Consider the following 24,705-nt stretch of genomic DNA (forward strand, 5'->3'; position numbering starts at 1 on the left):
TGACTATATAACAGAGAAGGAGGTCATGATGCCTGGGGTGAGGGGATTGGATGAACAGAATTGAGCATACCTCAACCTGGCATGGGGTGGGAATGATCACTCACCCGGTAACCCAGGATGGCCTAGAACTTCCTGTAACCCAGGATGGCCTTAAATTCATGAAGAGCCTCTTGCCTTAGCCTCCTGAGTGCTGGAATTGCGGGTGTGAGCCACCATGCTGGCTTTAGGTTTGGCATTCTGAATGAATAATTAGAAGTCTGAAGCTCAGGGAAGTGAAGGTCACACACACAGCTGCCCGAGGTACTTTTCTCTGCCAGCCTTTCCCATGCCTTGAGAGGGGGAACACACACTTAGAGGAGCAGTGGCTGATGAAGTATGGGGCATAGGAGATTTTTGAACTGGCCAGGAAATTAAGTCCTGAGCCTAGACAGGTTTTGAGCCTGGCTTTGTGGATCTGTGCCAGCCAGAGAGGTTTTACCAGCCAAGTATGCTCACAGGGCACAGTAAGTTTTGGGGAACCGGGTTTGACGTTTCTGAGTCTTTTCCCTGGCTCCGTAACGGGGAGAGGGACAATGGTTACTCATAGCACTGACACTGGTGGTTCACTGACACATAATCGTACCCTTGTCTCACACGTAGATTCTAATAGCAACAGCTGAATTCACCGAGGCTTAGAGAGATCAAGAAACTTGCCCAAAGGCACCCAGCCCTTGGATTCAAAGCGGTACCGTGTGGCAGGGTATGCACAGCCGCAGTATGCTATGTTATGGGGCAGTGTTAACGTGTGGCTCAAGCATGGCTGCTGCCAGTCAGAACCTAGGCTGTCAGGGTCGGCCTGGGCAGGAGGGTATCGGGATGGCACCTGGAGCAGTGCAGACTGGGGCTGCCTACATTGTCATGAGATTTTTGAGTCCCCCACTTCCTTCCCTGGATTGAAACTGAACTACATAAGCACTACCACTGAGCTACATCCTGGCTCTGGGGGACCCCCTCACCCCCAGGGTTTCTCTGTGTAACCAACCTGGCTGCCCTGCAACTCACTTTGCATACTGGGCTGGCCTCAAATTCACAGAGGTCTGCCTGTCTTTGCCTCCGTATTCCCTGTAGCCCATAAAAAATATTTCAGAGGCTGGGGAGGTGGCTTAGTGGGTAAAGTGCTTGTCACAAAAGTACTGGGATTAAAGGCGTTAGCCACCCCCACCCAGTTTTCTGGAAATCCCCTTGGGGGGGGGGAATTCTTAAAGTAGCATTTCATAAATAATTGCTCTGCTGTTGCAGAGGACAGGACTTTGATTCCCAGCACCCCCATGGTGGCTTACAAACATTGGTGACTTCGGTTCCCAATGTCCTCTTCTGGCCTCTGTTTATCAGGCATGCATGTGGTAGGTGCCCCTCCCCCCAACATAATATTTAAAAAAAAAAAAAAACAGTCTTGGCCTAAAATGAGCTTATTTTGAGGAAGAAACAGAAACATTTCGCTCTGGCCCCTGCCCTCTCTAGAGCCTGTATTCACAACCTCAGCCCTTTCTCCTGCCCACCAGGGACAGTTTGTTCTCTGGGCTCCAGTTACTGTATCCATAAAATGGACATCCTCAGAGCTCACCTTCTGGCAGAATTGTGGTGACTTTTTATTTGTCTTTGGCACAGCACCTCCCAGATAGTAAGTGTTCAGTGGCTTCTGCTCCTCTTGTGCGTCTTCTTGGTCGTTTGGGTGTCTGGGAAGTACCTTCCCACTGACTTCACTAGCCGCTGTGGATGGCGCCTTGACTCTTGGGTAGGCCGTCCAGGTAGCTCACTGCAAGTTTCTAGATACCAGGGCTTCACAGCCTCAGCAGTGTTGGAAGTTTGGGTGCATGCAGTCCCTGTACCTTGAAGGACGCTGCATATCTCCACACTCCTAAATGCTCTTGAGCCTTTGTGACAACCAAACATGTCTCTAGTCTTTGAGAACCACTGCCTTACACTATTTTGGACATCTGAGCCCCTTGAAACCCTGATTGGTGGTGTTCCTTGTCCCCTTGTACTCCATGCTGAGGATACAAGTGTGGCTGTCCCTGCTGTGGCGAGTGTTCCATATTCTCCGTAGCTAGAAAAAAATTTTTTTCATGGGATTGGAGAGATGGCTCAGTGGTTAAGAGCATGCTCCGCCGGTGGTTCTGAGTTCAATTCCCAGTACCCACATGGTGGCTGGCTCACAACCCTCTGTAATGAGATCTCATGCTGTCCTCTGGTGTACAGACATATATATATATATATATATATATATATATATATATATATATATGCAAATAAGTCTTTAAAAAGATATTTCAAAGGCTGGGGAGGTGGCTTAGTAGGTAAAGTGCTTGCCGCACAATCGTGAGGACTTAAGTTCAGATCCCCAGGACTGTTTAATGCTGGAGCTGTTTGTGGTTGAGAGGTGGTGACCCTAGTGTTTCCCTTGTGGGGGTGGGGGGCGCAAAGATGAGAATTCTCAAGCTTTTGAGCCGGGTAGCTTGGCCGATGCAGTAGCAAACAAGAGATGCCAATCCAAACAAGTGGAGGGTGGGACGTGGAATCTCCATTTTCTGGTTTCAGGGTTCCTCCAGGCTGCAAACTCAGGGTCCCCGTGGCCCTCTGTTTTGCACTCTGCCTAATTCTTGACCTTTCCAGTAGGATTTCTCCTACACGCCCTTACCCATGGGATTCTCCTAATCCACTGTCTGGCTAAGTCTCCCTGCTGCTTCCTGTGTTGGGCTGCTCCAAGCCTTGTACCAGGCAGGCCTCACACCCTAAGAGCTCTAGGGATGGGAGGGCAAGCAACCCTCGTACCCGGGTAATCTGGGTGACTTTCCGCATCTAAAGTCAGCTTGCTCAGAAGAGCGAGGGAGCTGCCTGGAAGGCCTGTCCCTTCCCCCTTGTTTTCTGGCATTTTCCTTGTTCTAATTAGGGTGACTTTTGGAGGCTGAATCCTCTGTGCTTGTGGGGAGCAGGCCCTGGTTCCCGGCAGCCCCTCTTCCTCCATCTGCCCTCTTTTCTGAGGTGCCTTTATTTCCCCTTTCTTTTCCCAGCCCATTTCTGAGCTTCGGCCCCTTCTTTTGTGTCTGCATAGTCCCTCAGTGCAGCGCCTGAGCCACAGACACACACATGGGGGTGGGGGTGGGGATGAATATGCAGCTGGGTACCAGAGCCCGCCGCGGTTGGGAGGGCCTGAACTAGTCATCCATGATGGAGGCAGTCTCAGGACTAGGAGGCCATGGCGGGATGCCACAACGACTCTTCCTCCTGTACTGTCGGAAGGAGCCTGCTATTTTCCAGCCAGGAAAGTGCCAGGGGTCCTGCAGCTGAGGATGAGGAAGGCCCAGGCCACAGTCGCTGTTGTGGTGACTGAGGGCTAAACACATCCATTCGTCAGCCTCTTTTCCTGGATGTCGGCAGTTCCCGTCCTGCTCAGTCTTTGGTTTGCCTTTTTTTTTTTTTTTTAACGTATTGATTTGATGCCTAGAGGGTGGAGGCCACTGTGGGCATGTATCTGCTAGCTATCTGCTAGCTTCTTCTGTAGTGAAAGGGAGATGGAAACACCTAATAAAAAATATTAAGAACATGTTCAAAATGCAAACTACCTCCCTTTTCCCATAACCACCCTGTCATCAGAACCATTGTGATTGCGTGTATTTATTCACGTCTACCATAATAAATGGCTCTTGGGTGCAGTGTGTGGACGACTTCCTGCATGGCCACGATGCTGTCCAGGGTGATGAATTAAATCCAAAGCCTGTGGACACTGGGCAAGGCTCTGCCTGCCCTATTGCAAAGGTGTCCTTGTGCTCTGCTGGGCGATCTAATACGTCTAAGACCAGAGCTGGCCTGCTAAGTGGTGACTCTCTGCTTGCTCTCTGCTTCCTCCTCCCCTTGGGAGAGGCCACCGAGGAGCCGGAAGCAGGAATGTCTGCCGGGAGTCTGCCTGTGTCCTCTTTTGGAACAGAGGGGCTAGGCTTTCTGAGCGACCAAGCTGCCTCTATGGCAGGTAAGTGCCCCCCCTCTGTGTCATCTGGCCCTCACTTGCTGGCATGTTGGCCTTCAGGTGAAGTGACATTTTCTCCCAAGTTGAGAATGACCTTTCTCCCTCTTCCACCCACTTCCTGGTTCTGGGTGAGCAGCTGCTAGGCCCTGCTTCCTTCTGGGTCTGGGTGTCTCTGACCGCAGCACAGGCAGGTCCATTCAGGCTGGTCTCTGAGGGCCTGCCTAAAACACACTCCTCGTGAGAGTGAGGGGTCATCCAGGGAGTTTTTGCCACGCACAGGGCCCACATTCTTTGCTAGAGGGACAGTTTAGCCCCTGCCCCCATCCTTTGCATCCTTTGCTCTTTGAGAGGAGGAAGTACTGGGCTTTTGTTTCTTTATGATGTAATTACCCAGTGGGGAACACCAGGGATTCCTGGGGAGGGAGGCCCTTTTGGGTACCTGCTCTCTGTCTTTGGGAATAGTTTTGGAAATGATTAACGAGGGGCTGGCTTTGCCACTTCTGGGAGAGCTGGCCACGGGTGGTCCTGTTTGAAGCTGGAGCTTTGAGCCTGGTAGTTACTGGGAGTGTTGCCGATACTTGAGATACTTGATGCTCCAGCTGTTCCTGACCCAGAGGCCTCTGAGGTATCCAGTGTGTGCAGAGTCATTGAAGTCACGTCCTGGATTATTTGCTTTCCTCTTGATAGAGGCCAGCATTTTTTGTTATTTTCAACTCATAGGATTGATCTAGGATGCCATTGGGAAGAGAGCCACCTCTTTTTAGACTAGGTTGTGATGGGGGAGGGGGAGAGGAAGCATGAGGAGGAAGGAGGATCCTTGTTGGGGGGGGGGCTAGAGAGATGGCTCACCGGCTAAGAGTGGGTTCTAGGAATTGAACCTGGCGCCTGGAACAGCCAGTACGTGCTTAATTGCTCCCCCCTTTCCAAAGAGTTGTTTCTTGGACCGGAGCCAGCTGCACACTGTCACCTCTGCCCCAGTGCTCTTTGACCACCACAGGGCTTGCTGTCTGCATCGTTAAGGAAATTCAACACCCACAAACACACACAAAGCTCCCAGCTTTTAAGCTCGGTGACCCCTTCCCCCCCAGAGAAAATGGCTCTCTGTGAGGTATGTCACTGCATAGACCCTGGAGAGCTCTGACTCAGGTCCTGGATGTGGCTGTGGGTGTGGGTGGTGTGGCAGGTTGCCAGGCCTGTGTGGAGGTGGGAAGTGTGGTTGGAGGGGGTGGGGTTCAGATGTCTGCTGTCTCAGAGCGTAGTGTAGGTTCTGATGTAGCCTTGGGGGAGGGGTATGTTGCGCTCCCAGAGACGGACTTTGAGAGGATGAACTCATCTGTGAGACTCTGCCGGGGTCCTTCCTGTCCCCATTCCTCCCCCTGCACTTAAAAAGCAAAAGCAAGTGGATGAATGCTGGAGCCCTGGACCCCAGTCAACAGCCCCCCCCACTCCCCTCAGCTGAGGAGTGACTGTACCCTTCTGGTTCAAAGGCCTTGTCCCACAGGAGTCAGGAATATTGGCTTTGGAGTTACTGTACTGCCTGGGTTCGAATCCTGGCCTCAACACTTTGACAGCTGTACTGTCTTGGGTGAGTGGGAATGAATTCGAAGCTTATGGCCAGGTTATGGTGAGGTGAGGTGTCCCTTAAGTCAGAGGACATGCAGGAACTGCTGAGTGTGATTGTTTCTGGTGGTTCACAAGGCATGAGCTCTGGAAGGATTACATCACATGCTTAGCTCTTAATACCCAGGAGACTGCTTACTGAGGCTTCAGGGAAACGTCACAAAGAGGGTTCGCTTCTGGTGCCAGCTTCACCCCAGGCTGAGTTCCTGAGTCATTGCCTGCACAAGTTTCCTCCACCAGGCAGCCCTGTCCCCCCACCCATGTTAACACATTCAAAGCCAGACTTATTTATTTTGACGGCTGGGGTTGGGGGAGTGGATTGGAGGCAGGGGGTTGGCACAGGGCCAGGTTAATAGAATCCTTCTAATCTAGAGAAGGGGGAGGGGAAAAATCTTGGATGCAAGGTGAACCATTTCTTAGGGAGACAGCCAGCAATGGCAGGGTATTATCACTCCAAATTTATGGATGAGATATGCTTAGCAACATAGTCTCATCAGAATCAAGTCATTAGAGAAGTAAAAATCTGACTCAGCTTTTTGGAAGAGCTCCTTGTGTTGTCATTATCATGACAGCAGCTGGGTTGCTTTCCATCTCTGTACAGTCACCGGATGCCTGGTTCCCTATGGAGCAGGGGGGTGGTTAAGCCCTAGGGCTGGCCTGCCATTTGGTATTCTGTGGCATCTCCTGGTTTTTCTTGCTGATTGTCTTAGAGAGCAGCTGAAGGGTTAGCTCTTAGATACAGCTGCTGAGTGTCCACAAATCCTAGTATTTGTAACAGCAAATAGAATTGAGACTTGTTCTTTTGCCAGAGACAGTTTCTAACTATGTAGCTCTGAATGGAATGGAAGTCGCTGTGTAGACCAGGCTGGCCTTGAACTCACAGAGACCCGAGTGCCACTGTCTTTGAGTGTTGAGATTAGAGGTGTGCACCACCATGCCCATCCATCTTGAATTGAAGTTTTTATGTTTTGCTGAGACAAGGTTTGGAGTACTGAGACCTGGGCAACCGTGAGGCAGACCCATAGTCTCACCAAGTGGGTGGGATTCAGTTTTGTTTCCTAGTAGGCTGGGACAAAACTCCTTGTCAGGCATAGCTTACAAGTATGCTACTTTCCAGTGATTCTCCCCCCTTCCCTTGAAAATATTTTAAAGTTCAAAGAAAGATGTTTACAGTTCTCTTGCCTTGCACCTCCCCCATTTCCCATGTGTACATTTACACAGCCCGGGAATGATTTTGGTTTCCCCAAATTCCATGGTCTGACGTAGGAGCAGTTTCAGGACTTTTTTTTCCTTATAGTTTTACAGGACAAAGTCATAAAATCGAGGCAAGTTGAATATGTTGGTGGGAACATTAAAGAGTCAGCTGCAGAGAGATGGAGGAAGCTTTCCTATAGGCCTCAGATTCATTGCTTTTGGGTTGGTGGAAGCTAGTGGTTTGCCACATTAATAGATTGTAAAAGGTTTTTATCTGTCTGTCAGTCACAGAATGTCACTTTTGACAGAGAGCTGGGCAAGGAGTGGTGAAATGGCTAGAACTAGCCCAGGATAAGACGGTCAGTCTGTGGACTTGCATCATTCCAACTCTCCACATCACTGGTTCTTGTCAGTCGTCTGTCTCTGCAGACAGGGTTTCTTTCCAGGGACTCTTCTTGTTCACGTGTGTGGGAGCCAGAACCCAGAGAACGGCCCTGAGAGCTGGTTTCCATGTTCCTCAGCAAGTGCCTCTATCTAAACACAACTCTGTTTTTTTTAGAACATCTCTACAAAGGTGAAGGCTCACCCCCATCCCCCCATATCCAGGAAACTGTTTGCATATAGAGTGGTGTCCTGTACTTCCTGTTTCTTGAGACTTCACACGAAGCCATCCAAGGACCCCTGGCTACCATTTCCCTCTTTCCCATATGGCAGACGAGGCCCTGAGAGGCAAAGAGGCTTGGGGTCCTTTCCGTCTAATTGTGGAGTCCCATAGCAGCCCCTAGGGGGTTTCATATATGTGTGTGGGGCTGACCTCCCCACCCCACCTCAGTCATGCATGCATCCTGAAGCCTCTCAAACCCAGGATTCCCAGCCCTTTCCTCTAAGGGCCCGCGGTTCTGTGGATTCCAGGCCAGGCCCCGTGATTCGCATATTTTTTACATATTTTAAGGTGATGCTGGTCATAAGAACCATTGCCCACACTGGGGGATTCTGGAGGGGTGGATTCTAGACTAGAGCTGGTCTGAGCTGATGCATAGTCCCTGAGGCTGCACTGCTCTGGTCCATGGTGCCCTACACCCTTCTGGTGGGCTGTTTTTTGTTGTCACAGCCCTTGGAGCTCCTTCAGGGATTGAGTTTTACTGAAGGGTGAGGTGTGAGGTGTTTCCATAGCCAGTTAAGAAACCCGGAGACACACTAGGACGTGTCTCCCTTTGTTGAATCTCCTCTCAACCTAACTACTAGCCGAGATTTTGTAAGTGTAACCTTTGTCTGGTCAGGTTCTGGTTTGGACTGGCCAGAGTATCATTTCTTTTGAGACACATTCTTGTGAGTCCCCTGGTCACCTACATTTATCACCTGCATTAAGTGATAGACTCTTGACACTTGAGAGGAGTTAATGGGGTCTATTAGATCCATGTAGAACAAACCCCAAACTCCTTCCTGAGCCCCTCAGCATCCCGGCCCCCCACTTTATCCATCTGTGACTTCTATCTGGAATGCCTCTCTCTTTTCCTCATTATTGCCTTTTGCCTGCACCTGCTGCTTTTCCTGTGAAATTGAGCCTTCTAAATCCCTTTCATTTCCCTTACTTTGACAAAGTCATCTGGGTACATGATGAATACAGTACACTAGGGTATACGGTTGAAAAATAATCCCTTCCCACGTGCCCTCCCCCTCAGGCACCCTCTGTCCTCCCCCATCCCCCCAAGTGGCTGGGCTTCTGTAAGTGGCTGGAGTAATGTGTTTTGCATCCTTTCGGAGAGGGATGTGTGAATCTCCTGCTGGCACTAGATGTGTTGTTTTGTAACTGGACCCAGGCTGGAGATTGTCATACATCATTCCTTCTATGGCAAAAGTGATGTTGTTCCTGGTGTTGGGCCTGGAGACTTGTGCCTGCTGGGCAAGTACTCTGCCACTAAATGGCACCCTCAGCCCTGCCTCATCAGTCTTTCAGTGGGGGAGGGGTTGGGATTGTGTGGCACTCCATTACCTAGACTGGCCTGGGATCCAGCAGCCAGGACCCAGCAATCCAGAGTGTTGGGATTCCGAAGGCCGATGACTATGCCTGTCTTTCTTAACCATGGTGTGTGTATGTGTGTGTGTGTGTGTGTGTGTGTGTGTGTGTTGCATATGTTGTGGCACGAGGACAGCCTCAGCTTTCTCCTTCCACCTTGTCAGAGATAATCTTTTGTTTGCCACAGTATACGCCAGGCTAGCGGCTGACCCATGAGCCTCTGAGGATCCTCCTGTCTGCCTCACATCTTGCTAAAGAAGTGCTGGGATTAGATTCAGGCAACCATGTCCAACTTTACCTGGTTTCTCAAGCTTGCATGGCAAGCACTTTACCCAATTTCCCACCCCCGTAACTGCCACACTTAAATTTGAGACAGAGTTTGTCAACCAGGCTGGCCTCAAACTCATGGAGATCTGTCTGCCTCTGCCTCCTGGCAATGTTCAGTATTCTTTTATAAAATGTGTACGGGTTTTTCCTACAAGTGTGTGTCTGTGCACCATGTGTGTGCAGTTCCTGCAGAGGCCAGAAGGTGGCATCACCTGGTGATGGATTAACAGAAGGTTGTAAGTAACCATGTGTGTGCTGGCAATTGAACCCAGGTCCTCTGGAAGATCAGCCAGGGCTCTTTACTGCTGAGACATCTCTTCGTTCTGCACTAAACATACTTTTTTCCTTTTTTTGGTTTTAGTTTTTCGAGACAGGGTTTCTCTGTGTAGCTTTGGAGCCTATCTTGGAACTCGCTCTGTAGACCAGACTGGCCTCGAACCCACAGAGATCCGCTTGCCTCTGCCTCCCAAGTGCTGGGAGTCAAAGATGTGTGCCACCAACACCTGGCCTGCACTAAACATTCTTTATGGCCAGAGAATATTCTGTTGTTTGGCTGCCATGCATTAAGCCACTTCTGTTCGTGGTCTCTGAATTTGTGTCTGGTCATAGCAGTAAAAGGCAAAGTTGAGGCAGAGCATCGGCTGGTGCTCTCAGTGCCCCCTTCAGCATCTCTGGCTTCAGTCCCTCCGAGTGCACCCTTGTCCCCAGGCTAAGGAGCCCACCATCAAGTCTGAGGTGGATAATGGGTGGATGTGATGAAAAGACGTGGGTGGGTAGAACTGGAGTGGGTGGTTCTTAAGGTGGGAATCAGTGAGTGTTATTTGTGTCAGTGCCTTTGGAGGTGGGTGAGGCATGAGAATGTGCGTGTGGGAGGGTCTCATCCTAGCTCAATGGATGTGTCTTGCTGCGCATCTTGACTTTGCCGTTGGGCATGGTATGGAGACTTGTTTCTCAGTTGTAAGAGCAACATCTCTGCCTTGTGACTACTTCTTGTAACTTGATGTATTATTTTCTTGTTGCTATGACCAAATACGAGACAAGCAACCTAAGGAAGGTAAGGTTTATCTTGGCTTCCATCTTGAGGGGATGTAGTCTGCCGTCTTAGGAGGCCTGCTGGTAGGTGGCTCCTTCATCGATGGGGTGGGAGTGTGCGGTTGGGCTCCTCACATTTACATATCTCCCAAATAGGAAATAGAGAGTTGACAGGAAGCAGAGCCTAGCTCAAAAATGTCGAAGTCTACCCCTGGCCACCCGTGTCCTCTAGTGAGGCTCCATTTCCTAAATATACCACAGCTCCCACAAACAGTGCCTCCAGCCGGTACCTAGTGTTGAAATACACAGCCTGTGGGGGGTTTTCCACATCCAAGCCGTGGTCATGGCTTTGTCTCCAGGGCTGTTCCAGGGCTGTGGTCAGGGAAGGGTGTAGTTTTATTTTTAAAAATAGATGCTAGCTTCCCATGTGAAGATAGGTGATTGCTTCATAGCCGTAGCTGGTTCCATCAGGGTCTGTGGCCCTTGCCCTGTTTTTTTTTTTTTTTTTTTAAAGAGAAACCAAAAAAACCTAGGTGTTTTGAGGCCTTCCTCTTTGTTTACATAAATGTAAGAAGAAAGACTGACTGTACTGATGGAGGAGACGGGTCGATTCTGGGAGGGAAGCAGTGACATGTCACTCGGAGTTTGGGGACAGAATTGACTGTGACTGGGTCACCTTCACACCCTCTCCAAGTGACTCAGGCCTCCTTGACAGCTTTTCAAATATGGTCCTCTATGTCTTTTTCAGATCCTGGCTCTACGGAGCGAACGGCCCAGAAACGGAAGTTCCCCAGCCCTCCACATTCCTCCAACGGCCATTCGCCCCAGGACTCATCCACAAGCCCCATTAAAAAGAAAAAGAAACCCGGCTTATTGAACAGTAGCAATAAGGAGCAGGTAAAAGAGCCACCAGGAGTGGCTTCTGTACCAGTGGGATGGATGCCAGGCAGCGGTGGTGTGGGGTTGTTGGCATTAACGTAGCAGGCTACCTGGCAGTAGCTGTCATTTACATAAAGGGCAGCTCAGAGGCCTGGGCAAAAAATTTTCAGTGGGGTTTCAGATGTGTTTGGGGGTCAGAGGATAGAGCTGTAAGCCAGAGTTGAGGCTGGGGTGGGCATTGTTCTTGGAATGGGTTGGGGTTCTTCCTTGGATTAGTTTTTGGTGGTCTTAGTGTTTTCCTTCCCTCTGGGCTAAGACAGCCGTCAGAGGGGGCTGCGTGGCTGAGGGCATTTTCTCATCTGTAAAATGTTGGTCAGTGTGGGAGGGACACTGTTTTGAGTCCCGCTTTGGTCATGGGTCACTGTCCCTTCTGCCGGTGCACAGACACCCCCCCTCCCCGTAACCCATTAGTTCTGTCAGCTAGATGGAAAAAGCTGTCTTCTTGGATCTTGTCTAACGAAACTTCTAGCTTTATATTCTCTGTTGAGGCTCGGTAGTATTCGGAGGAACCGATGAGAAGCCGTGAACGGACTGGCTGGGATAGGATGTCTGTCCCCTCAGTGACTGTGAGGTCTGTGCTGACATTGTCATCCATCCTGTGCTTTCCCAAGTCCTGGAGTGGGCTCTGGGGAGCCAGGGTTGAATTAAGCAAGATTGCCTCTTTTACTAGAAGAGGCCTTGCAGTGGTTAAATGCCTAAGGCCTGGCGTATATGTTTCTGAGCATAAATCTATTTCCACTCAAATTATATAGCCAGTGGCCAACTCAGCCTCCTCTCTGAGGCTTTGAGCAAGTTAACCCTTTGTGTGCCGTTCTCATTCCGATGAGGATTGTGGTACTGCCCAGTCCACAGGGTTGCTTCGGGCATTCATCGAACACCATTAATGAATGATGCGAACAGGGTGACAGAGGAAAAGAAGGCCCTCTTTCTCTCCCTCCCTTTCCCTCTATCTCCCTGCCCCCCCCAACCTCCCTCCCTCTCTCTCCCTCCCGCCTCTACCCCCTTCCTAGTCCCCCTAGGTCACACCCGCACCTGTCCCTACCCCCCCAATGGGCGTGGTCAGTACAACAGGTGCAGGCAGGGTGGATATCTCACTACAGGGGTTAGCTTTGTTTGTGTGGCTGGTGCCCCTGTCACCTGGGAGTTATCATAGGTAGTAGGAGTGAAGACTCAAAAAGAAACAGAGGGACAACGGCTTGGCCCAGTTTGTAAAAGAATTTGCCTTGCAAACATGAGGACTCGACCTGAGAAACCCTGGAGCCTATGTAAAAATGCCAAAAGTGTTTGCTTGTAATCCATTGGCCTGGGGGGGTGGGTGGGGGGCGGATGGGGGTGGGGGGTGGATGGGAGGTGGGGGGATGGGGTGGGGGTGGACACAGGAGGATCCTTACTGTGTCCTTACTGGCCAGCCAGGCTAGCCTACTTTGTGAGTTCCAGGCCAGTGAGAGGCTGTCTTAAGGAAGTAGAGGGCTTTCCTAATGGTCACGCCTGAGGTCATCATGCCACCCTTGGCCTCCACACAGTTGTGAGCTCTCAAGTGCATGTCCTTGGCTCTCTGAGAATAGGCCATCTTTCTGTTAGTGTGGCCAGGAGAGCAGTTGTCTTTCCTTCCTTCCTTCCTTCCTTCCTTCCCTCCCTCCCTCCCTCCCTCCCTCCCTCCCTCCCTCCCTCCCTCCCTCCCTCCCTCCCTTCCTTTCCTATACAAGGTAGCTTTCTCAGCCAAGTGACAGCTGTCCACACCTGCCGTTCCAGTACTTAGGAAGCTGAGATTGGAGTATCAGAGTTCAAGGCTTGCTTAACTCCATGGTTAATTAGAGGCCACCCTAGGCTTCATAGCCAGTTAGTGGCCAGCCTGAGCTATCTACCTAGCATGCTGGGTGACATTTTGTTACGAGCAGTTTCCTGCCAGCCTGGTCCCAGTGTTTTATCAGTCCCAGAATAACACACAGAGGCACTGTATTAATTATGAAACTGTTTGTCGGTTACTAGCGTTTCTTATTGGCTAGCTCTGTCTTAAATATTAATCCATAATTATTAATATATGTATTTCTACATGGTCTTATCCTTTAGAACGCCAGACTCGCGTCCTTTCCTCCTGAGATCACATTGCAACTGTTTCCCCAGAATCCTCTACCTCTCCTAGTCCCACCTATCTTGCTTTCCAATTGGCCAACAGTGCTTTATTCATTAACCAATAAGAGAAACATATTTACAGAATGACATCTCCCATCAAGGCCTAGTCTTATACAAGCAAATAACAAAAACAACAATCATGACTCTCTCCAAAGTCACCCAGTTCAGTATGCTTCAGCTCCATCCTCTCTGTGATTGTTTGTAACTCTGTATCACCTGTCTTATCAGCGGCCTCATAGAAGTGTCAGTGTTCTGCACTGCTGTTGCTCAGGGTTTCACGGAGGGTGGGACTCCGTGGCTTTAGAAGACATTTAGGGAATGGGAACAGAGGGGTGAGGGTGAAGGGACACAGGGCCTGCTTGAGCTGGCCTCTGGGGACTTGGCAGCAGTAGTTGTAGAAGGAGCTTCAGTTAGATCTTCAAGAGGGCTTGGGTAAGCACTATCTAAGGTTGATTGACAGGCAGATCAGGCTCACCAGGCAAAGGGAAGAGAGCCTGGCCCCTTGATTTCTTGGTTGTTTCTAGCTTACGCATTTGCAGAAAGGGGCAATTTTCATGCACACTACCAAAGGGATCACAAATACTCATTTTGAGATAGAGCTGCACTATGTAGGCCTGGCTGACTTGGAACTCATTATGTAGGCTTCACAATCACAGAGATCCCCCAGCCTCTGTCTCTGAAGTGCTGGGATTAAAGGTGTGTGCTACTATGCCTGACTTTTTCAGAGGAGATTTATCCGTTTTTTTCAAAATTTATGTTACGTGTTTGCTTGCATGAGTTTGTGTCCATCATGTGCATGCAAGAGCCCTTAGAGGTCAGATTCCTTGGAATTGGAGTTGTAGGAAGTTGTGAGGAGCTGTGTAGGTGTTGGAAACTGAGTCCTGATGGCCTGTTTGTCCTTGCTACTTACTATCTTTAAAAGATTTATTCTTTTTCATTCTATCTGTATGGGTTTTGCTTGCATGTATGTATGTGCCTCGTTTGTGTATAGTGCCCATGGAGGCCAGAAGTGGTGTGGGATCCCCTGGAACTGTGGGTGCTGGGAACTGAACCTGGGTCCTAAGGAGGGCCACCAGTCATCTCTCTAGCCCTTATTATTCTTAGACTCCGGAATAGAAAACATCTGTCAGCTTTAGCTTAGACGAGAACATCCCTGGAGAGAGTGAATAGGTCTTTCCCATTTTCTTGTTAAGCTGACCTGGGGCAGGAGCCAGGGAATAAAAACATTTACTCTGTAACCTGCAATTATCCCCTTGTTGCACAGCCTGTGCGCTTTGCTGTAGGGCCGGCTACATACTTTAGACTCATGGGAGAGGGAAATCAGAATTGGTTTTACGTGAAATTGCTGGCTTTTCCTCTAAAAACATCCTCATTTGTTATCAGGTTGTTTTTGTGGAGCTTGTGAGGGGAATGTGTGATTGACAGGGCGACTGTCCTCTGCTGCCACTGAGGTTCCTGGGGTGGGTGGGTCTCTGAAGAAAGCACAGTCACCTGGCTGATGGGTCCTGGGGGAAACTTCTTCTGAGCCATCAAAGAAACAAAAGAAATGTCCCCATTGGGGCCTGTGGACCCAGGTGTTATGTTAGGTTACCCATCCTGTTTGATCCCCTTTTGTTATTGAGATGGGGTATTGCTAAGTTACAAGGTTGCCTGAACTTGCTTGCTGCTGTATGTTGAAAAATGAAAACATACGTGTTGTGTTCCCCCCCCCCCCCCCAGGGTTTCTCTGTATTGTTTTGGAGCCTGTCCTGGAACTAGCTTTGTAGACCAGGCTGGCCTCGAACTCACAGAGATCCACCTACCTCTGCCTTCTGAGTGCTGGGATCAAAGGTGTGCGCTACCATGGCCTAGCACTTCTTTTCTTTTCTCTTTTTTTTTTTTTTTTTGTTTTTGTTTTTGTTTTTCAAGACTTGAGTTTCTCTGTGTAGCCCTGGCTGTCCTGGAACTCACTGTGCAGACCAGGTTGGCCTTGAACTCAGGATTAAAGGTGTGTGCCAACACCACCACCACCATTAAGCTGAGAAATCAGATTTTTAGTTAACAAAATATAACAGTTGCTTTCATACTCAGTCAGTATTAAAAATGTAGACATATGTGTGCATAAAAATGTAATAGGAGACCACTGTTCATTACACTCTCTCAAAATTAAAAAAACAAAGTATATGTGTAAGAAGTGTGTGCGCACACGTGTATGAGTGTATGTATGTATATGTGTGTGAATGTATGTGTATGTATGAGTGTATGTGTGTGTGTGTGTGAGTGATGGGGTTCTCTCCTTCTTTTCCGTGGGCTCCAGGCATCAATCTGGTTGTTAGACTGGCTTTTACCTGCTGAGCCATCTTGTCAGCCCTGGTTTTGTTTTTGAGACAGGGTCTCACACACATAGTCTGCTTTCCCTGTTCATATTATAAGGATTTGCAGTATGTAGCCAGGGTGAGATCTTTTGGAGGAAATAGTAATGTTTTCCTGGCAGGGAGCTTGTGTTGTGTAAATGTGATATCTATATAATATCCATGGGTTTGTTGGGAAGGCTATCCTGTTTCCCTGTCTCTGGGTGGGTTCTGAAGGTCACACAGCTTTTACTAGGCCGTTTGACAGTCACAACTTGGCTATTTGGGGCTGCTTCTGAAGGCTTTTCTGTGTTTGCTTTGCTGTGTTCTCAAATGGCTCATTCTAGAGACATGTTTCCAGACGCTGTCCTGCAGGATGGTGTCTGGTTCCCATGAGGTGGCTTGCCCTTTCCACTCTCTGCCGCTGTTGGCTGGGATTAAGTGACCGGGCTTCCTGGCAGATGCGAACACCCTGCTCTTGGAGATACTTTCTGCTCTGGAGAGATGCTTAAATAATGGGGGATAATTTTGTGTGAACCAAATCCAATTGTTTTACCCTCCAAATACCTGCTATTTAAAGCATACCAGGGCAAATTGCCAAATTTACATTGGCTTTGTAAATTTGAACTGAGACATATTGGGCTCTTCACAGTTTTTGCAAGTAGTGGCTGTGCCACCACTTAATACCAGCATGTTGACTCTCAACCCCATTTTACAGATGAGAAAATCGAGGCTAGGAGGCGGAGAGAGACATGGCCCAGGTCACGCAGCTGGTCAATGGGGAAGTTAAATTGTGCATTTGGGTATGCTTGGGTGACCTAGTCACTAACTCTCAGGTGCTAGCCTTTAATGTCCGGCCTTTTAACACTGGCTTTACAACCGCTGCCCAGCTAGCTATTGCTGTGTTTAGTTGGGAAATGGAGGTGGTCTAGCTGTGTAGTAAGCTTGTGAGGTGTGTGATGTTGGTATGTTGTTTGTGATGTACTTGTGCAAATTACTGCTAAGAAACCACATTTGTTTTGAAACCCCACCTGTCTTTCTTGCCTACATTTCAGTCAGAGCTAAGACATGGTCCGTTTTACTATATGAAGCAGCCACTCACCACAGACCCTGTTGATGTTGTACCACAGGACGGACGGAATGACTTCTACTGCTGGGTTTGTCACCGGGAAGGACAAGTCCTTTGCTGTGAGCTCTGTCCCCGGGTTTATCACGCTAAGTGTCTGAGACTGACATCGGAACCAGAGGGGGACTGGTTTTGTCCTGAATGTGAGGTTAGTTCCCGATGAATGAATTCATTACCTGCCTCATTTCCTCTCCTTTCTCTTTTCTTCCTTTTATTTTTTAAAAATTTCAAATAACCCAGTAGAGGGAAAGAGAAATGTCTTGCCTCCTGCCTGCTCCACCCTGGCCGCCCCCTCTGGGGACCGTCTCCTCGCTGGCTGCAGTGGGGCAGCTCTTGGGAAGACATGTCGCCTTGCCTGTCCCTGCTTCTTCACGAGCCTTGGGAGCGCTTTGAGATCTGCGGCTGTACCTCTGCTGCTTCTGCCGTGAGTGCCTTGGACAGGGACCTGGTAGGCCTGTAATGGCTGCTGATGCCTTTTGAAAAGATCCTGTGCTGCTTCCCTCCTGCGTTCCGCCCGACTGGGAAGACCGCTCTGGTGTGTGTGTGTTCCACGTGTTCCACATGGTGACCGCCTGCCTCATGCTTTCTTTCATGCGACAAGCGCTTCTCCAGTGCTGAGGAATTCCACAGCACATTGGACAGAGAGGATAGCTTTTTATTTTGGGCAAAAGAGGAACAAAGCCCAGTCCCAGAGACGAGTTACTTATTATACATAGGTTGAAGAAAATTGGAGAAAAAGGAAACGGAAGATGGGAGAGGGAGCTGAGGCGCTGGGCGTGCCCCCTTTAAGAATCCAGGCCTGGGAAGGTCACACTGAGATATGAGGAGGATCCGAAGGGGAGGACAGCTGGACAGAGGAAGTCACAGGTCCAGAGCTGCGGCTGAGCGTGCGAGGCTGTGTGTAGCCCACTCTGTGCCTCTCGTCAGCTGAGCTGACCCATCAGGAAGCTGACTGCTGGAGCCCCCTCTGTGCTGCGTAGCTCACTGATGCTCTCTGCACTGCTGCAAGCAAGCGTCAGCCATACACATCATCTCATGTGGGACGTCTCTGCGTTTCCACCGTGCACTGCATTAGATTTTGAGGATGCTTCCTGTGTGTGAGAGGGAAGTGTCACCTAGATGTGTGTGGGGGAGGAACTCAATACAGGAAAACGCCCATGATGCCACTCTTGGGTGGGGAAAGGAGAAAAATAAGAAATACTCGAAATAAATTAGACTTCCAAACAAATGATGATGCCATTGAAGGGGTCTTGTGCCTCTGTCACAGCCAAAGCTGGTTGATGGCTCCCCAGGGGTTATTCCAGACAGACTTGCACACTCTGTACTGGCAGCTCGCTCCTCTGTTTAGAGCTGGGTTTGCTTCCCCATAGTTTTGTGGGTCCCTGAGCCTTCAGCAGTGTTCTTCTGTCTTGTGCATCCCTCCCCCGTTGTCTGGGTCACCAAATAGAGAGTGGTTGAGATAGGCTGCCTTTTCTGCAAGTGATGCTTATAGTGAACGGTGTTTGAGACACCAGAGCCTGTGACCATCGTGTGTGGGGAACAGCCAGCGAGGTAGGTCAGCCAGGCTTTTGGGAGCAAAGCTTGCTGTCTCACCATCACCATGGTGGGTCCTCTCTGTCTCCTCGGCCGCACACACAATGGCTGCTAGAGAGAGGCTTTGCTATCATGTGTGGATAGTCAACGATTTCCCTAAGACTTCACTTTTGCCAAGTGGAAGAATTTTTCCCGTGTCCTCCAGCTGATTTGCCTTTGGTCAGCATTGCTCACCGATTTCCCTATTGAAAAAGCTTGCCTGCGACTCCTATGCTGTGCTCACCAGTCCGTGTTAAGGAGCTAGGAGGGCGTGACAGGTGGGTGGGCAGGTGACTCCCTACATGTCCACTATGGATATGTAGCAGTCACAAAGAAACGGGACTCCAGCAAGCAGGTGAACTTGCCATGTGTTCAGATCCAGGGCCCTCAGCTTTTCCCGTGGGGTACATTGGAAAGACAGCTGAGAAGATAAAATGGGGCTGATCTGTGTACTCTGTACCATTGTCAGTCTTGGAGTCATTCTGCTTGGCCCTTTCTTGACAACCAGCCACCCTGGGAGTTCACTGGGAGGCCCCGGAGATGTGACAGATGGAAACTGTTTCCAAATTAATTGGAGAAAATGTGTACCTCTCCTTCCACAGACAGGCCAGACGAGTCCCTGATGTCATAGGATTTGCTAGTTTTGTTGTTGCTGTCATATAATCCTCAGAGTCCCCGAGGTCTGGCATGGGGCTTCTGCAGCGATCTGCTTATAGCTGTTTTGCTGGATCTTTCCTTTGATAGGGATGCCCTTTATGAAGTGGCCTTTCTGACTTGGGTGTGGGGCCACACACTTGTAAAGCCCACTTGGGAGGCTGAGGCAGGAGGATTAGGAGTGAGGCCAGCCTGGGCTTCACAGTGAGATTATTTCTCCAAAGAGAAAAGAGAAAGGGAAGGAGGAGGAAGGAAAAGAAGAAAAAAGGTAAGGAATAGAAAAGGGAAAGAAAAGAAAAGAAAAAGTGTGTGTGGGGAGCCCTGGATATGGTGGTGCACACCTTAATCCCAGCTCCGGGGAGGCTGAGGTAGGTGGTTCTCTGTGAGTTTGAGGCCAGCCTGGTCTACACAGTGAGATGGTCTTTAAACAAGGAAAGGATAAAGGAGAAGTTCCTCTTGTAGGATGCCCACAGTGGCTTCAAGTCCTTGGGTGTGGGAAATGAGGCGTGTTTCTCATTGGCTGAGCCCCTTCCCTAATTCTTCTACAGGGAGCTCCATCTCCCTGCACCAGGGGCATCCTTGAGAAAGGCCTTGCTAGTGCTCAGCTATAGCTCAGGGCCCCAGAGGATGTGGATGATGGTTGCTGAGCATACATTCTGTATCGCAGTACCCTCCATCTACTCTCTGCGGTCTTTCTTTCCAAATTTAATTATTAAGATCCAAAGGTTGCCGGGCTGTGGTAGCGCATGCCTTTAGTCCCAGCACTCGGTAGGCAGAGGCAGTAGATTCTCTGTGAGTTCAAGACCAGCCTGGTCTATAAGAGCTAGTTCCAGGACAGGCTCCAAGCCACAGAGAAACCCTGTCTCGAAGAAAAACAAAAACAAAAACCAAAAAACAGAAAAATAAAACAACAACAAAAAACCAACCAAACAATAACTAAAAAGATTCAAAGGTTGCAATCTGCCACCATCATGTCTACATCAGTCCAGATCACTTCCTGTACCATATATACGATTGACAACTTTGCCCACCATGGACCCAGTATGTGCTGGTCTGGTAGTTTGAACTAATAGCTGTTCTCATTTAGTTGGGAATCGAGTGCATTAACAAGAATAGAAGGAGAACAGATGCATCGACAGTGGTGTGTTTTCCCCCTAACGGACCTGTGTGTGTGTGGTTTTTGACTTGTAGAAGATTACAGTAGCAGAATGCATCGAGACACAGAGCAAAGCCATGACGATGCTGACCATTGAACAGCTGTCCTACCTGCTCAAGTTTGCCATTCAGAAAATGAAGCAGCCCGGGGTAAGAGAGATTCCCGATGCTGTGAGCATAATGGCGATGGCGGCTTCTATTTGTTCCTTTAATGTCCTGTGTGTTCCTGGTGGCCTTGCTTTTCAGGCACACAGGCATACGCTTGGGACTTTCCTGTATTTTCAGGCATAAGATACGATACTCTGTCCCGGAAGAGTTTAGTCAGGAGACAGTTGCTAGTAGGATGGGGTTGGGGATGGTTCTGAAGAGCCATGAGGTCAAACCTCACAATGTCCAAACTCCATTGGCCAAGGAGGGGACTGGGGGACTCTGCTCCTCCTTATGCCTTTGTGAAATTGTGTGAGAGCAAAGTGCAGCCAGCCTAGTGTAGTGAGAATGAACCATTGAGCTCTCCGAGGTGGGTGAGGCTGTCCTTCCTTAAGTGGGGTGGGGTTTAAATCTTCTGACTGAGCCGTGGGGAGAGGTGAGCTGCCACATTTGTGTGTCCAGGTGTGTCCCTCACAGCAGTGCCCTCCTGAGAGCCTCTCCTGCACCAGCGTGCTGTGTTCAGGGTTTCCCAGGGCTTCAGGAAAATGTCAGAATAATAATTCCTTGTTTTATTTTTCTTGTGGCCATGGGGATTGAACCCAGGGCCTTGTGAATGCAAGCTGAGTGCTCTGTTATTGAGTTCTAACCATCCTCATTCCCAAAATATATTGTGTTTTAAAATGTAATTTTTTTTTTTTTTTTAAACATTAAACCTAGTCTTGATGACACATGCCTATGTCCCAGCACTTGGGGAGGCGGAAGTTCAAGGCTACCTTGCTCTCCTAAGCAGATTTTAGTCTAGCCAGGGCCACAGCAAGGCTCTGGCACAGAAACCCCCTTTCTCCCATTGCCTCAAGACATTAAAATTGCTTACTGCATTTTCCCTACAGGTGAATTCAAGCAACATTTTGGGCAGGGTCCCCCTCCTGTTTGTGCAAAAACACCTTATTTTCTAGTGAAATTCCTCTTTGTTTATTTTCTAAGTTCACAGACATGTAGACTCAGGGTTAGGGCTCGCCCATTAAACCTCTTTCAAAAACAAAACACGGCTCAGTAGGTAAAGATACTTGCTTTGAAGTCTGTTGAACAGGGTTCCATCCCCAGGTTCTGTATGATAGTAGAAAACTAGTTCCCCAAAGTTGTCTCTTGATTTGTGTACACACACACACACACACACACACTCACACACTAAATAAGTAGATGTAATAATACACAAAATAGAAGCCAACTTTTTCTTGGAGAAGAATCCTGAAATTTGTTGTTGTCTTTGGAAAAACATCCAGACCCTTCCAGTTGGCTGTTGTTAAAATGGGAAACTATCTTTCTTGGGAGTAAAGTGTATAGCCAGAATTCGGTACCAAGCAAAAAAGAAGATCTTTATGTTTTTACTTTGGAGTGATTTTTAGGTTAAATGTGGTGAGGAGTTGCTTCTGACTCTTTTAGTCTATAAACTGTGTCTGCTAAAGATCTTCTATATAAAAGGATCATCTTGACCAGATTATTTGGTGGAAGTTATCTTTGTTTTGAGGTAAGGTGCTGGAGATTGAACCCAGAACCTTTCCCATGCTAGATAAGTGTTGTACCACTGGGCTGCAGCCCCACCCCAAGTGTGTGTGTGTGTGTGTGTGTGTGTGTGTGTGTGTGTGTGTGTAGAGTCAGGCAAGATCTCTGTCACAGAATTACATTCCTTCCACAGAGTCATCTTTCTAACATTTTATAGTAGTCAGACTTTCGTTCTAGATGACATAGGCCAGTGTCAGGTAGAGAGCTACTTAGTTGCCTTGCTTGAGTGTAAATTAGCATTCAATCAAACCTTTTGGTGTTATATTTCTTTAAAGGTTGTGTTTGTGTGTGTGTGTGTGTGTGTGTGCGCGCGTGCCCTACTTGTGTGTAGTGCCAAGGTGGCCAGACGAGGGCATCAGATCCCCTGGAGCTGGCCAGTGTGGGTGTGGGATCCGAACTTGAGTCCTCCGGAGGAGTAAAAGCGCTCTTAAACACAGAGCCATCTGTCTCGCATCTCTTTCTGGCATCTTTACATTGAGAAGTGAATACCTGCCCTGCCCTGTACATTGCCCCTTGAGCTGATGCCTTAAGTAGGTAAGATCAAAAACTTGCTCAGCCAGCTCATTGAGGGAGCAACAGAATCTCATTTTGTATGTTTTACCCCAGGTCACACCCTATGCTCACACCTAGGGAACTATTTTTTTTTTTTTTTGCTGAGTCAGCACCATTTTACCATCAAGTAGACCACACAGCAAGTGTCCTTTAGAGGCCTAAAGTGGCTTACAATGTTGTGATTGTTAACCTTAACGCAAGAGGGCACGGAAATCACAACAAATAACAAAACCAGACCCATTCAGCCAGGCCCAGTACTCTGTCAGTGGAATTAGAAGATGGGTCACCATAAACTTTTTGAGGTCATCTTTTGTGGCTGTTGCTAGACCTGTGAAAGTGTGTCTAGTTTTCAGCACCCTTTACTGTCCATGCGTGGTCTCCAGAGCAGTGATGGTTTTTGCCTGTGCAACCGTCTTTTTCTCTTACAGACAGATGCATTCCAGAAGCCCGTTCCCTTGGAGCAGCATCCTGACTATGCAGAATACATTTTCCACCCCATGGACCTTTGTACATTGGAAAAGGTTGGCCTCTATTATAGGGCCTGGCTGAGGTAGCACAGCTGTTGAGATGGCTAAGGCTTTTGTCTTTCTCTGGCCAAGCTCCAGTTAGATTTTTTCATGGGGGACATTATCCTGCTCCGTTTGATTCGGGTCAATCTCTTTTCCTACATGCCCTTCCTCCGTGACCTCCCCCAGGGGGAGGGGAGCACAGGCGATTGTTGAAATCCACAGGCAGTGCTTTTGAGAGGGATAGTCCCCGCCTCTCAGAATTAGTGACTTGATTGATTGGCTTCTCACTTCCTCTTTCCGAGGCACTAATGAGAATAGTGGGAAGGAGGAGGAGAAATGACGTGTTTGGAAACCTCCAGATTATCGTTAAAGGGGCTTCTTAGAACTGAATTCCCTTTGCCCATCAGGCTGTTTCTTTAATGCCTGAAGAGCTTGTGCTAGAATTCCACTGTGAAAATCACACTTGAAGCACTCTGCTTGAGCCCACTATCCTCATGCAGATTTCCCAACTCTGCAGCTAAATAGGGGATTGAAACACATTTTTGTGGGGCTGGGGCTGGCCTGGCATTGCCTGTACAAGGCTTTCTTTTTGATCCCCAATTCTGTAAGAAAGGCATCCATTAAGCAGAACATGATGCCATAATGTCTGCATTAATAATCCCCCCAAAAGCAGTGTGCCAGAAAGAGAAGGCATTAAAAAAAAAAAAAAAAAAAAAAAACAGGGTTGGAATTCCAACTTCAGGTGGGGTGGGGGAGTGGGGAGGTATGAGGTGTCTTCACATTGTCATCCCTCAGTTTCCTCACATTGTTAGAAGTCCCTCATTGGATTTTTGGGAGAGGCATGTGATACAGTGACTTTATTAGTAGTGATGTTCAGTTATATGAACTGTGCCCTTCATTGGATGACACTGCTGAATAAATGACATCATCTTCAAGATGACCATGTTCAAGGCCCTGTGATGACTCCGAGTGCATTTTATAGGGTTATAGATCTTGAACCTAAGAGCATCCTGGGAAATGAGTCAGAGAGCACTTATTAATTCAGCAGATGGCTTCTATGACAGGCATAGGGGACCTAGGTGTTAGCACTGCTGCCTGTATCAACTTCAATGGTCATACGGCTCTCTGGCTTCTTCTCCCAGAATGCAAAAAAGAAGATGTACGGCTGCACGGAAGCCTTCCTAGCTGACGCCAAGTGGATCCTGCACAACTGCATTATCTACAATGGGGGTGAGTAGCTTGGAGGTCCCCGAGGAAGATAGCGCGATATGGGCGTGGCAGTCTTCTGCCCTAGTTTCCTGCCCGCTGATGAAATCAATCAGGTGTCCCCACTCCAAGGGATCCAATTCTCTTCCGTTTTCTGCAGCCATCTGCATTCACATATACGCGCCCCCCCCCCCCATACACATAATTGAAAAGAATATTGAAAATAGTGTTAGGTTTCTGTGTCTGGGTCATTAAGGTCTGGAAATCCATTTCCAATGCCCGTGTAAAAGCCAGGTGTCACACCAACACTGGGAGTGTAGAGACAGGGCACTCTAGAACTCTCAGAATAGTGAGCTGCAGGTTCAGTGAGGGACTCTGTCTCAAAGCACTTGCAGAGCAAACTAAGCACGAAATTGATACTGAGCCCTGATTATCAGATCATACAAACATGCTTGGCTCTGGTGGATGAGCATAACACCTGCTCCAACTAGGATGGCCAGTGGTGTGGGGTGGATTGAGGACAGCGGTGCTTACAGGTCTGCAGAGGGTGCCATTAACAGGTTTCTTCCTGTGCACTGCTGTTTAGTTTAGTTCATAGCTGTGTGTTTGCTTTTGGATGAGTAATA

The 24,705-nt window shown here is 48.7% G+C and overlaps 1 protein-coding gene across 4 annotated transcripts in view; it reads left to right on the top strand.

Annotated features, from left to right (window-relative positions):
* Nucleotides 1–24,705, top strand: part of Zmynd8 (zinc finger MYND-type containing 8) — a 110,332-nt gene that overhangs the window by 32,727 nt on the left and 52,900 nt on the right. For 2 of the 4 annotated variants that reach the window (XM_051186174.1, XM_051186190.1), the window contains exons 3-7: nt 10,942–11,090; nt 16,651–16,869; nt 20,139–20,252; nt 22,793–22,885; nt 24,016–24,103. In XM_051186174.1, the coding sequence (XP_051042131.1) occupies nt 10,942–11,090; nt 16,651–16,869; nt 20,139–20,252; nt 22,793–22,885; nt 24,016–24,103 (663 nt within the window). Of the gene's footprint in view, nt 1–3,763; nt 4,007–10,941; nt 11,091–16,650; nt 16,870–20,138; nt 20,253–22,792; nt 22,886–24,015; nt 24,104–24,705 lie in introns of those variants that run through there. The other 2 variants (XM_051186182.1, XM_051186197.1) reach the window with 2 other exon arrangements.

The sequence above is a fragment of the Phodopus roborovskii genome, unplaced genomic scaffold (genome assembly GCF_943737965.1).
Source record: "Phodopus roborovskii unplaced genomic scaffold, PHOROB, whole genome shotgun sequence".
NCBI classification, from domain to species: Eukaryota; Metazoa; Chordata; class Mammalia; order Rodentia; family Cricetidae; genus Phodopus; species Phodopus roborovskii.